The sequence below is a fragment of the Chiroxiphia lanceolata genome, chromosome 2, assembly GCF_009829145.1.
Source record: "Chiroxiphia lanceolata isolate bChiLan1 chromosome 2, bChiLan1.pri, whole genome shotgun sequence".
NCBI lineage: Eukaryota > Metazoa > Chordata > Aves > Passeriformes > Pipridae > Chiroxiphia > Chiroxiphia lanceolata.
Genome location: NC_045638.1, coordinates 89,757,148 through 89,772,376, shown reverse-complemented (window position 1 = coordinate 89,772,376; position 15,229 = coordinate 89,757,148). Strand labels below are relative to the sequence as shown.

Sequence of the window (15,229 nt, the reverse complement as noted above, 5' to 3'; positions counted from 1 at the left end):
ACACATGAAAGTTCCAAATATTAGTGCAGGTGAAGTGTCAGTTTTTCCTAATGCAGTGTCACTCCTCTTAGTTCAGTTTGTTCTCATCTTGTACAGGCTTTTGCCGAACTGCCTTTTTTTTTTTTTCTTCTTTGTGTGTGTGTGTGTGTTTGTGGTTGCTTTTTAACAAGAGAAAAATTGGAAGGATAACAATGAATTAGTTTAGAAGGAAAAACATAAAAATATGTTTTGAAAATGTCTTTGTGAAGCATTGCCTTTTCATAATTTAATTTAGTCTACTGCTTCCCCAAACCAGCACCAAGCCATTTGACCAATAAACAGACCATGTTGGACACCTTGGTGGCACTGAATTCTGACTGGTAAGCTTTCCTTCCTGTTATAAATCTATGTAGATAGAACTCATTCCCAATGAAAGTATAGCTAATCTAGTCTAATAGCTGTATTAATTGACTAATCTCTGGAAAGAAGTTTTCTTGTAGAGTTTCCTATAGTGTTCTAGCTGTGTGCTAGAAGCATTAAAACCTAGAAATTAGTTAAGAAAGGGATTTAGATAAATGGTTCTTTGCCTACACAGAGTTCTGCTTGATGTCCAGATGAGAAGTCTGGATAGGGGAATAGCATAAGGGCAGGAATACAACAACATGAAAATCTAAAGTCCAAACCCATCACAATCCAGAAAGTAAATAGCAGGAATTTGTGTTTAGCAACTTATATATTTTTTTAAATAATGGATTTAACTCTTGGTTTTTAGACTGTGTTTGATGCTGGCTAGAAGCAAATGGAAGCATTGTATCATACCAGGTAACAGTCTAATCACTTCTTCCCACTATCCTGACCCGTCACCAGTAATAAAACAGCAGCAGTGAAAGCTTCTGCCAGCTGGGAGGAAAGGACAAAGAAAATAATAGAGACCATGGGATGACAGTCTCCTGACGTTTTGAAGATGACTCTCTGAGCTCCACAGTAAACAATTGTAATGGTTTTAACAGAAATTCTGAAGGGACTGCCCAGATTGTAGCTCAGCCTGAAAAACACCAGGCTGAGAAATTCTGTCTGAAGAAATTGCTTCCTAAGGCACAAACTATAGACAAAGTAGATATTCACCTCTCTGTCCTGGTTTGTAGATGGGTTTGTCTGTCTACACGAAAATGATGCTGTTTGTGTTCCAGAGCATCACTGACTGTCGCTCTTCTAGGCTGACTGTGGTGCCCTTGGCAGAGAAGGAAATGAAAGCCAGTGGTGAAGAATGGACAGGGGGAATCTGTGAGGAAAAAGAAAAACAAAGGGAGCTTGTTAGTCTCAGAGTCATTTGCTCAGAATCTGTTGGACAGCAATACCTGTGAACTGGGCTCCTACAAAGAGATACCACCTCACTTCCACCACCTTCATTACCTTTCTTGGACATTTTCTTGTTTCTTATGTCTAATAAAAATGCCTGCTTGTCTGTTACTGTCTTACTCTTCTATGCTTCCTTTTTCCTTCAACCAGTCTTATTTTCTTCCCTGCTTGTTCCTGTCCTGTACTCTCTGCTCTAGTTTTCTTTTCTCTCTTTATATTTCTTTTCCATTGGAACATAAATTAAAATTAGTTTGCCTTGAAATTGAAGCATTGTAGACCACTGTTTCCTGTCATGGTTTTCTCAAAAATAGTGATATTAACAGCACTGTATTCTAGGATCGCTCTGATGGATATTGTCTCATTCAGGTTAAGGAACTGCAGGCAAACCTGACCTGGAGAGTCATTTGGGAGGACAGCAGGCACCATCAGGACATACTGCCTGTGAGATCCAAACATCAAAGTGATCACATTCATAGAGAAAGGAGAAACAGCCTCAACAGGATAAAACAAACACTGTTATTATTCAGTAGCTACCAACTGGTTTAGATTAAATATAGGACACGCTACCAGTGCTCCTCACTCCTGCCCTGCAGCTCCCAAATAACCCAGTTCTGGATTCCCACAACAGTTCTGATACTGCTCCCAGCTCATGCCCTTTGCCCCTTTGTCTGAGTCCTGGACCCATCTGCTTTTAGCAAAGCACGCTGCTGTTACTACTGCTATTGCCTTTTCTGAACACGCACACACTCCTATGGAAGTTCTGCAGCAGGCAGAAGGTTTGACCGTATTAGATGGGAACGGTTCACTCGCCATCCACACTCTGTTTTACTCTCCAGATATAAAAGATGGTCCCTGGCAGTATTTAATATTTAAAGCAAAATTAATATCACTAATTAACACTGTCTTTAAAACTTTTCCATAAATATTAATGGTAATAATATGGTAGTTCTTACAGCTCAGGTTCCTTTGCAGCTGTTACATGCCAGAGAAGAATAGCCAAAAGAAACTTCAGCCACATTTTTCTCGCTATGAGACATAAGAAAGATAAGTTCTATTCCCAAGAAACAATTCATTGTCTATTATTTTAACAGCTCTGCATCATTCTTCACCCAATACTCCAGAGGAAAGGAGTTAGCCCTTCAACTCCTCCGTCTCCTTCCTTTGATGTTAATGCCTTTATAACTGCAGCAAGGGGTGGAGATCTCAGTCTATCCTACTACTTGCAAGAACCTCCCCTAACTCTACTGCAACATAAACCAACCCACTGTCTTCAGACTGTAACACTTCACTGCAGTTCTCTGAATGTCTGCGCAAAATGTCTTTAGTAGTCTTGTTTCAAGGGGAAGAGCTTTGGTTTTTACACTGAGACTTGTCACAGTACAGAAAAGCACAAAGTGAACTAAATCAGAGTAAATCCATAAAACCCAATAAGCATTTGAGGGTTTTCCCCATTGTTCTTGGAATTTACCATCTGGATTGACAGTCTGGGGGAAGTAGACTAATTTTCTATACTTTGACACCAGATTCTGGCTAAAATAATATGTTGGCCTCTCGTTTCCCTTGCTTCACAGATATTTTGAGTATTGATGAAATGGAATAACAGAGGCCAGAAACAGGAAGAGATCTAAAAGGTCTTAATTACTTCTACCTTAGCGTTTGAGCACTTGGCAGCATTGTTGAAATTTAATTCATTTCTGCTTAAAATTAGCCAGCTGATGAGTCCATGTGAATTTGTTATTTCCTTGGATTTCTGGTTTTCAAACCTTTGTGGAAGCTAATTGGAAGTTTTTATTAGGGAGGAAAAAAGTCTACTTTCATCCATCCAGACCTTCTTTTAGGATAAAGAAAGATTACCTTCTTCTTTTGTTCTCTTATGCTGTGATGACAAAATAAAGCACCTGTAGGCTACTCCCCACAAGAAAAACAATGATGGAAAGCAGTTGTTTGATAACTGTAATTAATTTTTTACATTAATATTGGTTCTGGATCTGTCTGGAGTGAAGTTAGGATGTCAGCTTCCTCCACATTAGCCTGCTGTGCTTTGCATTTGAGGCCATAATGATGTTCATAACTCACCAGTGTTTTAGCTATTGCTGAAGAGTGCTTGCACAGTGTCAAGGCTGTCTCCCCCACCTCCCAGCCAAAAGCTAGTATACTTTTGGGGTGGGCAAGAGACTGGGACAGGCCACAGCCAGGAGAGATGACCCAAGCTGACCAAAAGTATATCCTATACTATATAGCATCATGCTTAACAGTAATAGGTGGAGGAAAGTGGAAGAGGTACAACATTTGTGTTAGCAGCATTTGTCTTCCAAAGCAATCACTACATGTACTGAGGCCCTGCTTCTCAGTAAGTGGCTGGACATCTGTCTGCCAATGGGAAATACTTAATAAATCCCTCTTACGATTTCTTTTTCTTGTGCATCTTTTGCTTTCCTTATTAAACTGTTGTTTTCTCAATCCATTGATCTCTTTGACTTCCATCCTGGAAAAGGGGGGTGAGTAAAAGACAGGATGGCTGCTTGGCTGCTGGCTGGGGTCAGTACACCACTGTACGTTATCAAAATGGCTAAATTTTGTAGACCTGAGGCCAGAGATATATGGCTTCAAAGGCAGAGTACCTGCATGGGAGCATGATTTTCTCTAGTATCCTGATCTGTTGCATGACTGTCTCTTCTAGTTTCTGGTTAGTGTGTAATGCAGAGAACTGGGCAGCACTGAGCTTTCTTCAATAGAAACATAGGGCATAGGGCAACTATGAAATATTTTTCACGTATACCTTCAAAATTTTCACAGAAGTATCAAACCATATGAAACTGGAATAGGCAATAGGTGGTTCTCCAGAGGTCTCTCTGTGGCATGCTGTGGCTGCTCAGAACACAGACAACCGTCTGATGTTCTGTTTTGAAAACCCACCTCACTGTCATTTCTGTTGAAGAGGATCTCTACAGATTCTACAGTTAAGGAGCTTCACTAAGAATCAGGCTTTATTTTCTCTGCAATGGGATACCCATACCAGGAGCTGTTGAGAAATTCACTGACAAAGGCTTGAACTTGAGTTGACATGGTGAAAAAAGGAGACAATCAGCATTGCATGTTCTTGCTTTTCATGGCTTTCTCAGATAGTTACGAATTTATTGCAACACAATAAACTATTCTTTCCGAATAAGTCAATTTGATAATCATCACAGTCCATAGCCTTATGCTGCGAGAAGCTTTCTAAGGCTACTTTTGAAAGTTTAATCTAAAGGTCAAGTGGGTTAGGTAACATTCAAAGGTTGTAGAGATGGAGGAGAGTAGTTGCGTATAACTTACTGTTATAAGGAGCAGAGGTTTGGCACCAAATATAAAGTCGATTGTAGCTTTAGTCAGAAAGTCCATCCTCGTATTTCCAAGATCTGGCACTAGTCACAATGTCTTCTGTGCACACATGCCTTCTGAATGGTAACCAAATGAAGGACAAAAACAACTCAGGCTTCCTATATCTAGATAATTCACTGCACTAGTTTAAGCCCTCCACTAACCATAATGAAGAAGGTGATGAAATAAACAAACAAGAAATGCAATTATCTGTAATAGAGAAGTTATTGCATTAATATGATTGCAATCAAATACCCTGGGTGAAAAAAAGCCACTGTACCTTATCACAACAAAGGAAACTAGAAGGCATCCCATCTTCTTGTCTATAACATATAATAACTTGTCTTTCACAGGAAAAATAACATACCACTTGATATAACAAAAAGATTGTTTTCAGGGCAAATATTTACAAAGCGACTGACATTTGGAGTTCATGATTTTTTAACCAGAAGACTATATCTCATTGTTCTTCAAATCCTAGCATTCTGTTTAACTCAACTGTATATGTGTAAGAAGCTTGTGGAGATTGCTCTGTAGAGAAATTAGAGATGCTACTTCATCACCAGGTCAAAACACTGTATTTCATAGAATCGCAGAATGGCCTGGGTTGGAAGGGACCTTAAAGATCATTTAGTTCCAAATCCCCTACCATGGGCAGGAGCACCTTCCACTAGACCAGGTTGTCAGAACCCCATCCAACCCGGCCATGAACACTTCCAGGGATGGGGCATCCACAGCTTTTATGGGTAACCTGTTCCATTGCATCACCACCCTCACAAGGAAAAATTTCTTCCTGTTTTCTAATCTAAACCTTCCCTCTTTCAGTTTGAAGCCATTTCCCCTTGACATACCACTGCATTCCCTTGTAAATAACCACTCTTCATCTTTCTTGTAGTCAGGTACCAGAAAGCGTACTTTTTGGGGGTTCATTTTCTTCCTCATAGAAGAATTAATTCAGATGACTGGCATCTAAGTTAACCTAAACGTCCTAACCACACACACACCCACCCAGAAGATGCGCAAGATTCTCTCCTTATTCTTCTGTCACTGAGGTTTCTTGGAGATAAGTCTTAAGGCTGATGTGTTTGCAATACTACGATTCCTTTCCAGGAGATTTTTAGAAGAACTTGCTGATCTTTCTGGGTGTATATGAGGAACTGTAAAGTAATGTTGGAGAAATACCTGTATACAGATGGACTATCTTGCATTCTTGACTCAAAATAAGTTGTTTGCCAGCCTAACTTTGATCATCAAAGCCATAACTTCAGACCTCGGGTACCTTTGTTTAGTAATAGCATACACAGAGATATCTGTGTGTTTGCGGATGGAGAGCAATGAGAGAGCGTCTTGGCAATAGTACAATAAGCTGATTGATTTAGTTTCTTTGTTAAGAAATGACCCACTAGCTTAGTATAGGTAGCATTCTGCCACTGAAACAGCCCTGCTGCAGGCATAGTTAGACTGTAAAAATTGTGCCTTTATGGTTGTCGTTTGGTTTATTTGGGACAGTAAGTATATTCTGTCAGTAAAAGCTTATATTTACAAATAAAATCTGTCCTGTTGTGAAAGACTATAGTAATACTACTATATGAAAAAATGCAATTTTTTTTCATAGAGAACTGGCCACAGTGATTTCTGTCTCTAGGAATTACCTGACCTCAAATTTCCCTCACAATTACTGAAAAGAGTTCTACTTCTTTCCTCTGGGAATCATAAAATGGCATTTTATGATGTAGCACTGTCTAGAGCTCCATGTTTTTTCCTGTTTTTGCAGTATCTGTGCTCACATTTCTTTTCAATCTGGTACTCCTTCTCACTCCTGCAGTTCATTGTCATCACCCAAGCATCCCTTTTCCTTGACGGCAGCAGCGAAGGGGTGGTAATTCTGTGTGTTTGCACAGCCTGGCAGAGCAGCTTTGAACCAGCCAGCTTAGCATTGCAGTGGGTAGTGGTATGACCTCTGGCAAAGCCCATATGAGAATTTTCATTATTGCCCTCCTGCCAGCACCCCAGCTGGCACTCTAAAGCCAACTTGGATGTGTCTGCAAGACTGTAGCCATGTATTTGTGGTGTAGACACCGTCACCTTTCTTGTGAACGGGTTAATTGCTGCATTCAGAAGAGGATCTACACAAAGGAACTTGGTCATTACAGCTGCAAAAATTAGTTGAAAAGCACCGAAGCAATCTGTGACTTTGATTATGACTACTTCCTATAAAACCTTCTTTAAGTAGATTAGATTGTAACAATATGTTTAGGCATAGTAAAGGTCGAAATGCTTGGTTTGGCCCAGGTGGTTGGGGAACAATGCTGAAACATGGTAATTACAGATAAAGTCCAGCTTGGTCAATAGGGTCTCCAGTCAAGCATGCAAGATTTCTTTCATTGTTCTGAGATATGTGAACCTTGTCAAAATCCTCTAGCAGTTCTGCAAGTTGAAAGGATGGTGAGGTCATTAAAGAAAAAAAGTATATCCCTAGCAGAATTCTCACAGCTTGTAGTGATTTCAATGAGTGATGAAATTTTTTTTCAATGAAATGTGGTGGTGGGGAGAATTGTATATTTCAGTGGTCTATGATGTTTTCAGTCCTGGAGAAGGCAATTGTATAAAAAGTCAACCAGTCGCAAGGATTCTGTTATGCCAGTGACTCTGGTGAGTGTGGATGGGTCATCCATAACCTGTTTTCAAAATTGAGACCTTTATCCATACATGTGTAGAGGCTGAGGTCTGAGCAAGAATAACCATATGAACTAAAGTATTAGGACTGTCTTTGCTGTGCAGTTTTGGTGACAAATGTGCCAGTCAAAGGTGAGTGAAGCAGGAATTTGACTGCTGTTGCTGCACTTGCATAAGCTTTAGAGAGGATACTGTTATACTATTGAAATTATCTTTCCTAGTTATACACAGGTTACCTGGCAGTTTTCAGGCTAAGGTACAAATCCAGTGCTACACTTAGGCTATTAAGATAGTCTGCACTTCTTTTGGGAGAGCTTTGCAGATTTTCTGTCCTTGCATGGACAGGAACAAGGGTTATTCAGCCCTCCTTTCTTTGTGGTCTTGATAGGCAGCAGCAAGGGTTCCATTCAGTGTGAAGAGCTCAGTAATAAAATATCTGAGTAAGGCCTCCAAAAATCTTTAGTACTTAGTAGGTTCATTCTTCATACTTGTAAATATAAATCAAGTTTTTATTAAAGGGGGAAAAGAAAATACTTAATAATGGGTATCAAGGGGGAACATTTGACATGTAATTAAAAAACTATAACTATTTAAGCCCTCTCCTCTAGTGGGACAACTAGTCTGACTGTGTGTTTTCTCCCTAAACCTCCCATGCTAGCAATCAACTCACATCTGGTGCTGAGAAATCATCTTGTGTACCGAAAGCTGACACAAGCTGTACATGATGTTGCCATGTATTTGCGCTCCAGGTTACCAGAAACGTACTTGAGGCTGGTCATCTCTTCCATGTTGAAGGATGCTCAACTCATTTGCTGACCTTTTAGCCTCTAAGCAAATCCTTAACCTCTGTTTCTATTCTACAGCTGCACACAACTCTCTTTTCTTCAGACCTGTAAAGTCTGCTGTCTGTAGGTAGAAGCATTTGCTTTAATTTCGGTAACAACACATGACAGTCACATGCAGAAAGAAGTAGCTCTCTGAGGATTTCATATTGCAATTTACTCTGCTATATGGAAAGCCTGTTCTTTAATTTCATTCCGCAGAAACGCCCCGTAAATGCATTGTAACAACAGATTTATAGGTGTTCAAAGCACCATAGGTCACTCTTGTTTTCCTCTCCTTCCCTCCACTAGTTTCCAGTGCAGTAGCTGGTTCCCCTTCTTTTCTGATGTGATTTGAGAGGGGTCATACAGGAGTTCTGCTTCCCCTTGGAATTTCAGCCATCGGACTACAGATCTCACAAGGGTTTTACTGATGTAATTGTAAGGACCTGTAAGGTCCTTTCATGGAGCTGAGGTCTCTGATGACATAATAGATCCAAAGATCTGTCTGAAGTGCAGGTCAGTCTGCAAGAAGGGAACTATGGAGCAGCAACGTCTTTACACAGTTCTTCTGATGTAATTACGTGAGTGCAGCTTTGCGGGCCAAACAAAATTTCCTGCGTGTAGTTTTTGGGGAAATGTTATATGCCTAATCCAACTGCCCTGAGAAAGAAAGTGTGGATCTCGTTTCAAGGTTGTAAAATGATGTTAGCAGAACCAAGAGTTCATAGTAGTTAAATCTGAGAAATGCGCAGGTGCTACCTTTTCTTATTTTTTTCAAGTCTGTCTTCAATGGTATTGCTAGGGCTCTATTGTGAGAAAGAGTATGGACTTAAGAGTTTCTTGCAACTGGCTAATAACACCAAATGTTGGAGGCTCCGTCTCTTTATGAGTACTTTGATCTTTTTGCCATTGACCAACATCTAGCTTCTAAATCCATTTTTTGAGGTTGCAAAGGCTTTTTCTTTCCACCATGACATACCAGGAATTGAACTTGTTCCAGACACTTTAGGGAAGGCATACAAATGCTTTTCAGAGCATGCAGCTTTCTCTCCCTTTATCTGTTATTATTATCTACTTGGCAGCACAACAATACTTTTGTGTTACCTGATATATTAATTGTGCTAATTTAAGGATGCCCCCCAGGGAGAGCCTGTTTGTGCCTTCAACCCCTGACCTTATGCCTGAAACATTTTTTTGATTTATTCCTCTCACATAAAGGCTATTTCTGCTTTGTCTCCAGTGAAAATATATTCTGCAGCTATATATTGGACTACTGAGCACTGTACAGAACAGGCTGGAGCATGTGTCCTTGATGAAGACCTGCCATTATTTATTATCTTTTATTATCTTTCTTAACAGTTGATGTTTCCAAGTTGTTGCAGGTCGAGCAAGCTGACGTCAGACAAACAGGGAGCTAGAGAAAGTCCTCATTGCGTAGTTTTCTCTTTTGAAGAACTTATATTTTTAAGACTACCAACTCACATACAACCAGTGCTAGGCAAAACTCTCTGCTGGAGAGCACTGTGTGGCAATGAGGGAATGACTGGAGTATCCCATCCATGTCTAATGTCACACATAGTTGATAGTTCAAAGGTAACACAAGTGCTCTGCTGTTACGCAAAGTGGCAGAGTCCTGGCTGTTCATACCTGAGCAAAGCCTTTCAAGTCTATTCTGTCACATTCCCATGGACTGCAGCAGATGGGTCCCATAGGAACTGCTGAAAGAACTGGAGCAGCTGAATGACCTTTTTGCACACGGAAAATTAAAGGGAAAGTTGATTCATAGTAGTTTTAGGGTTCTTGAGTACCTTTCTAACTATAGCAGAGTAAGAACACTTGATGCGGGTGACCTTTTTAAGATGGAGCAGGTCACCTGGGGACAAAACTTGATGGCACATTTAGCTATGACAGCAAAACCATAAGTCCTACCTGTTCTGCATAGGGGCTCAGCAGACTTTGAATCCTGATAAAACCCAGGGAAATATAAAGGAAGATTCACACTGGCTTTGGTAGGATTAAGATTTTGGAAATGTGTGGAAAAGCAACACTGAAGCTCACGACAAGCAACTCCTTGGAGCTGTGCTGAACAGAGAGAATCTATATGATTTACACTCCTGCTGCATCTGTGGCTATTCCCCAGGAATGGCTCTGAGTTCAGAATGCTCTAACTTCACTTTGTTAAATAAACCGTGGAGATTAAAAGGTAAAGTCATGGTCAATCTTCTTGCTTTATCTAACAAAAATAAAGTGCAGTAGCATCTAGGCACTGTAGGATCCCACATATGTGCTCTCTAGAAAGCCTCCAGCATGCAAGGCCTAAGCCTCAACATAACACTTCACTGGCTTCTTGGGCACTTTGCTGTTTTCTTGATTCTCTGGGTCCCTTTTACTCTGGCTTTCAGTAAGTCTTTTTTTCTTATGATACATATCAAAAGACTTATAGTTCTCTAAGCTATTTTGTGAGTCCTCCACTGGCAGCACTGATCAAGAGGTTCCACAGGGTGCTGAAAGTTTCATACTGCTGGCCACTGGTAGGACGCATTTCTTCTCTTACCTGGCAATCAGATGTTTCTGCTAAAAAGATCAGACTATCATTCTTTTTAGGTGATTTCAAGGACTCGTTTTAATAGAAAAATATACAAACACAGCAGATTAGTGTCTGTGTTAACTAAAGAACTGAGTGTAAATGTATTCTATTTGGCATTTTTGGAGATGGGAGGCAGCCCTTACAATTTTATGATTGATGCACATGATCCTAAAAACTCAGTATCTGAAATTCCTGTCAGTTGTTATATCGCTTTATCTGACTTGCATTGAGGTTCACAACCTTCGTAAGGAAAAAATAAAAGGTCACTAGTTGTGCTGGAGTTAAGAGTTATAGAGGCAAAAGAAGGCTATAAAATGCAGATTTGGCGAGGTACTTCTGGCATTGTTCCAGCCACTCCCTCTCAGCCTAGTGTATTGAAAATTTGTAGCAAAATTTAAACACTGTGATCTTGAAAGAATCTGCATTTCGTATCAGTTTCCATCTGACCAGACTTGCAGTTGGCCATTCATTGGAATGGCATTAAACAAAGGCTTTTGTTTAACAGTAGGCTGAGTTTACACAGCTGAAGAAGGTGAAGTAGCCCGATTGACCCCCTCTTGAAGCTCACACAATCTTTTTTGCTGACAGGAATGGAAGAGCAAAGGGGAGTTTGGGGTCAGTGAAAAACAATGTGGCCCTTTAACTTCTTTAGAGTCATAACTTATTTCTCAGCATGTGTCTGTCTGTAGCAAAAGTCACCACAGGTCTCATGCAAACATGAAAACGTTGCTTTTGGGTCAAGGATTGTGTTCAGGGGTTGCTGCTGTTGGGAAGAGAAATGCTGGGGATAGGAACTCTAGGTTTTGAGCTGAATTGAGAGAATTGAAAGCTACTCCCCTCACAACATCATTTTCTCAAAATGTCCTTTTTTCACAAGATAGAAATTCCACCAGAATTGTCAGGGACAAAAAATTCGCTCGTAACTTGTAATATAAACATACCTTCCCTTAGTTTAAAACCATTCCCTTTTGTCCTATCACTATCTTCCCATGCAAAAAGTCACTCCCTCTTTTTTATAAGCCCCCTTTAAGTAACGGAAGGCTGCACCCTGGATTATTCTCCATACTGAGCAATCCCAACTCCCTCTGATTATCTTAGGAAGAAATTCTAAGTTTCTACTGGGTGATTCTCAGAAAAGGAGGTTTCAGTTGATGTCCTCCACAGGTCCCTTCCAAACCAACATTTAGGTGCTTCTACAGCTTCCAAACTTGTTTTGCATCTTTCTGGGTTTACATTGAGCCTGTAGATTTCTGCCATGACTGCCCCTTATCACGAAGGTTCCTGCACTGCTCAGTGAGGCAGGATTTGTTTCATCTGAGCCATCTCTGTGCAAGGCTGACACCTTACTAAACAGTGCTCTCAGGATGTACAATGGACTGCTCCTCTCCTACCGTGTCCTTTGCTGTGGTGTGGTCTGTCTCACATCAGGCACATTGCTGTTGAGTAAAGTGTTTGTAGGAAACAAAATTTGCTTTGGGCAGACCACTTTCACGATAAATAAATCTCTTCCAAGACTATAACTGTGACTGTGTCTTAACACCCCAATTGAAGAAGCAACAGCTCGGTGATATGATTCAGTTGGTAAATGTCTGCTCAGATTATTATGGATACGTAGTCGGTTTCTGTCTCCTTCCACCAGTGTAATCTGGTAAGCGTGAAGGTCATGTCAGGTTACTGCAGGCTGTAAGGGACAGTAGCCACAGTGTGTGGCTGTCTGCTCTACCTGTTCATTAAATGAAGAAAGTACAGTAGGAAATTTCTTGTACTTTGTCTCTCAATCACAAGCTCCTTGTGGCTCTATTTTTCAACCCCTCCACACCTTTTCCATTTTCTCACTGCAAGGGCTCCATTGGATCTACCATTCCTCTCTAACTCCTTTTTTAAAAGAGTTTTTTGTTACAGCTCTCTCATTTCTTCCACCATTAGGTTTTGGGTGGAAAGCTTTCATCAGATTGGCCAGGGTCCCCCATCCTACCTGTGCCACAAGATATCACTGATGTCAGGATGTCACTGATTGACCTGTCCAAGGTATGAATGTTTTAGCTTATGAAATACCTTACATCACTCATTTCTAGATAGAACAAGGAGTGGAGACTGGAACAAACAGCATTGCCAGCCAGAATATTTTATTACAAAGAGCAGTAAAATATGAGATGAGAATCTGAAGAAAACATTTCTTTCTAAATAGAGACAAAAACTACATAAAAGTTGTCCTTTGACTAGAATTCTGACATCTGTAATTTTTTTTCAGTTCAATTGCTGAAAAAGGTGAAGATCAAAGTAATTTCTTCAGGATTTTCCTTCTGGATAATGTAAGACCAAAACAAAATCTACAGAAGCAGCAACAGCTGATTATTCTCTGAGACTGGGATTTCTTAAGAGGAATCTATGGCTAAGAACACACATTTCAGGTGTTTACCTTTACATAAAGCTCCCACTGGAATATGTCATGAGTTTTAAAGAAGATGGATGGTCAGGGTTAACAACTGCACAGTATCTCCCTTGTTAGGAAGAACACTTTATCTGCAGTTTTTAATCCACACTGACCTCAAGTTCTTTTTGAAGTGTGGACCAGAATGGGTCATTCTGATCTACTGCAATATGGGATTTTCTTATTCCTTATTATTCTACTGCTTTTCACTGCACTCCCAGAAACAACGAAATCTCTTATCCACTTCTTCCTCTATAAATGCTTGCCTGATACTTTTTGAATCATTACGTCTTCTGGTACATATCTGATTTCAGTTGGAAGGCAGGGAGCACGGTGTGTTGTATTCTGAAAGGGCATATTCATCTGGAAAGAAGAAAGGATGAAGACATTTGCATGAGAGTGAGAAATCATTCTAACTGCACTCTATCTACACCTGTGATTAACACATTATGAACCAGAAAACACGGTAAATTTTGTGGTAGTCTCCAGTTGCCAAGGCACTCAGTTGCAGAAGTGCGTAGTTAGAGACCAATGCTCTCCTCTGACTGTGCAAATCATTGCTGTGACCATGCCAGATGTGGATCAGCTGGCAGAAAATGCACTGCAGGGTCAATTCTCTGATTGCTGCTCCTGCTAATCCACTAGGATGCAGTACTCAAAGTTTGTTCAAAGCTTGAGAAAAGCTTGGGGAAACCTGAGCTACAGCTTTAATAACATAAATTCCACAACTGAGTAATGTCTAATGCAACCATACTTCCTTGAGATCACTTCAGAAGAGGTGGTCAGGCACTTAATTTTCTATTTTTAGTTACTTAAACTCCTTTTTAGTTCAGGGGAACTGTCGTTCCTACTTAAGTATTTAAATTCTTCTAAGGAAAATCTTTTTGATTGCAGTCTATTATGGCAATGTTAAGCAAAAAAAAAATTAGATAATCCAGATCAGAGAAGTTAGCAGCATTGCTGTTTTTCAATTATTGATTTTAAGCATTGGGTTCAAACTGTGGAACCACATTTCTTTTTGTTTATGGTTTGTAAGAAAGCAACTCCTGATGTATCACCTTCTAATCTGCTTTATGTTGAAAGGAAGCAAGAAATGAAAACACAGGAGGGGGAAACTGTCTATGCTCTGCAAACCCTCTGCAGTTTAGCAATCAAAAAGCAGCAGAATTGCTAAGGGGGTCTCCATTTTCCTCTCCTTTGGTTTCAAAGGCCTTTTACTGAGGCCTACTCAGGTCACCTACCTGTTTCGTAGTAATCATATATATGTACAGGCACTGGTTTGATATCTGATACAGGCAGGCTTTGCTCCACACTGAAGGAGAAGTTGATTTCTTTCTGGGAAACCTGGAAATGGCATAAAAAGAAAATGCATAAAAACTTATCTTTTCATAACTATCCCTGAGGCCAAGGTTGAACAGATGCATTTCTCTATCAGACTGTGTGACAAAATGTGTCATTGTGCAGTTCTCTCCAGTTTGTAAACTTGATGTCAAATCAAGTAATTGTTTAAAAGCTGCTGCTAAATATATTTTGTTGCTGCTAAAATTGTGTGCTCTTTTCTTTCATTCATATTTCCATCGCAAATTAGCTCAACCATTCCCTGTTACTGTGGCTTTCAGCACATCAGCATTCATCCTGTAATTGAAGGTTGCTGTTTGTTTCTTTCCTTGCCTTTCCCAGCTAAAATCACCTTCAATACCCCTAATACTTTTCTCTCTTTAATAACTTTGAACTCAATATCTTCATTTTCCTTGTGATTCTGTTCCTCATTCCACACTCTTGTAGCCAAATGTCCCAAACTTTTCTGCTTGTTCCTCTTGGCTTTTCAAACTTTCTCTTGCATGCCTGGGATAGTGTCACTGTTCTCTTCTCCATTTTTCTGTGATTTTATCTTGCTGACCCTTTTAAAGGAATGGAGCAATGGACAGGGGTTCCGGATAACTGTCTCCATCACTGGTGCCCTTCTGGGTAAATTTTTCATATCTCAACATCTCAGCTTTTCTGTGAATACAG

At 40.1% G+C, this 15,229-nt stretch overlaps 1 protein-coding gene and 1 long non-coding RNA gene across 2 annotated transcripts in view; one reads left to right on the top strand and one right to left on the bottom strand.

Moving 5' to 3' along the window:
• Positions 1–15,229, top strand: part of LOC116782126 — a 42,879-nt gene that overhangs the window by 19,446 nt on the left and 8,204 nt on the right. Inside the window, exon 2 of the long non-coding RNA XR_004355144.1 lies at positions 12,712–12,813. This is a non-coding gene — a long non-coding RNA (uncharacterized LOC116782126). The remainder of the gene's footprint in view (positions 1–12,711; positions 12,814–15,229) is intronic.
• LOC116782125 (ovostatin-like) overlaps positions 13,407–15,229 on the bottom strand; it is a 31,994-nt gene continuing 30,171 nt past the window's right edge. Inside the window, exons 35-36 of the mRNA XM_032678262.1 lie at positions 14,458–14,560; positions 13,407–13,579 (exon numbers count right to left, since the gene is read on the bottom strand). Coding sequence (XP_032534153.1) covers positions 13,527–13,579; positions 14,458–14,560 — 156 coding nt within the window. The 3' untranslated portion in view covers positions 13,407–13,526. The remainder of the gene's footprint in view (positions 13,580–14,457; positions 14,561–15,229) is intronic.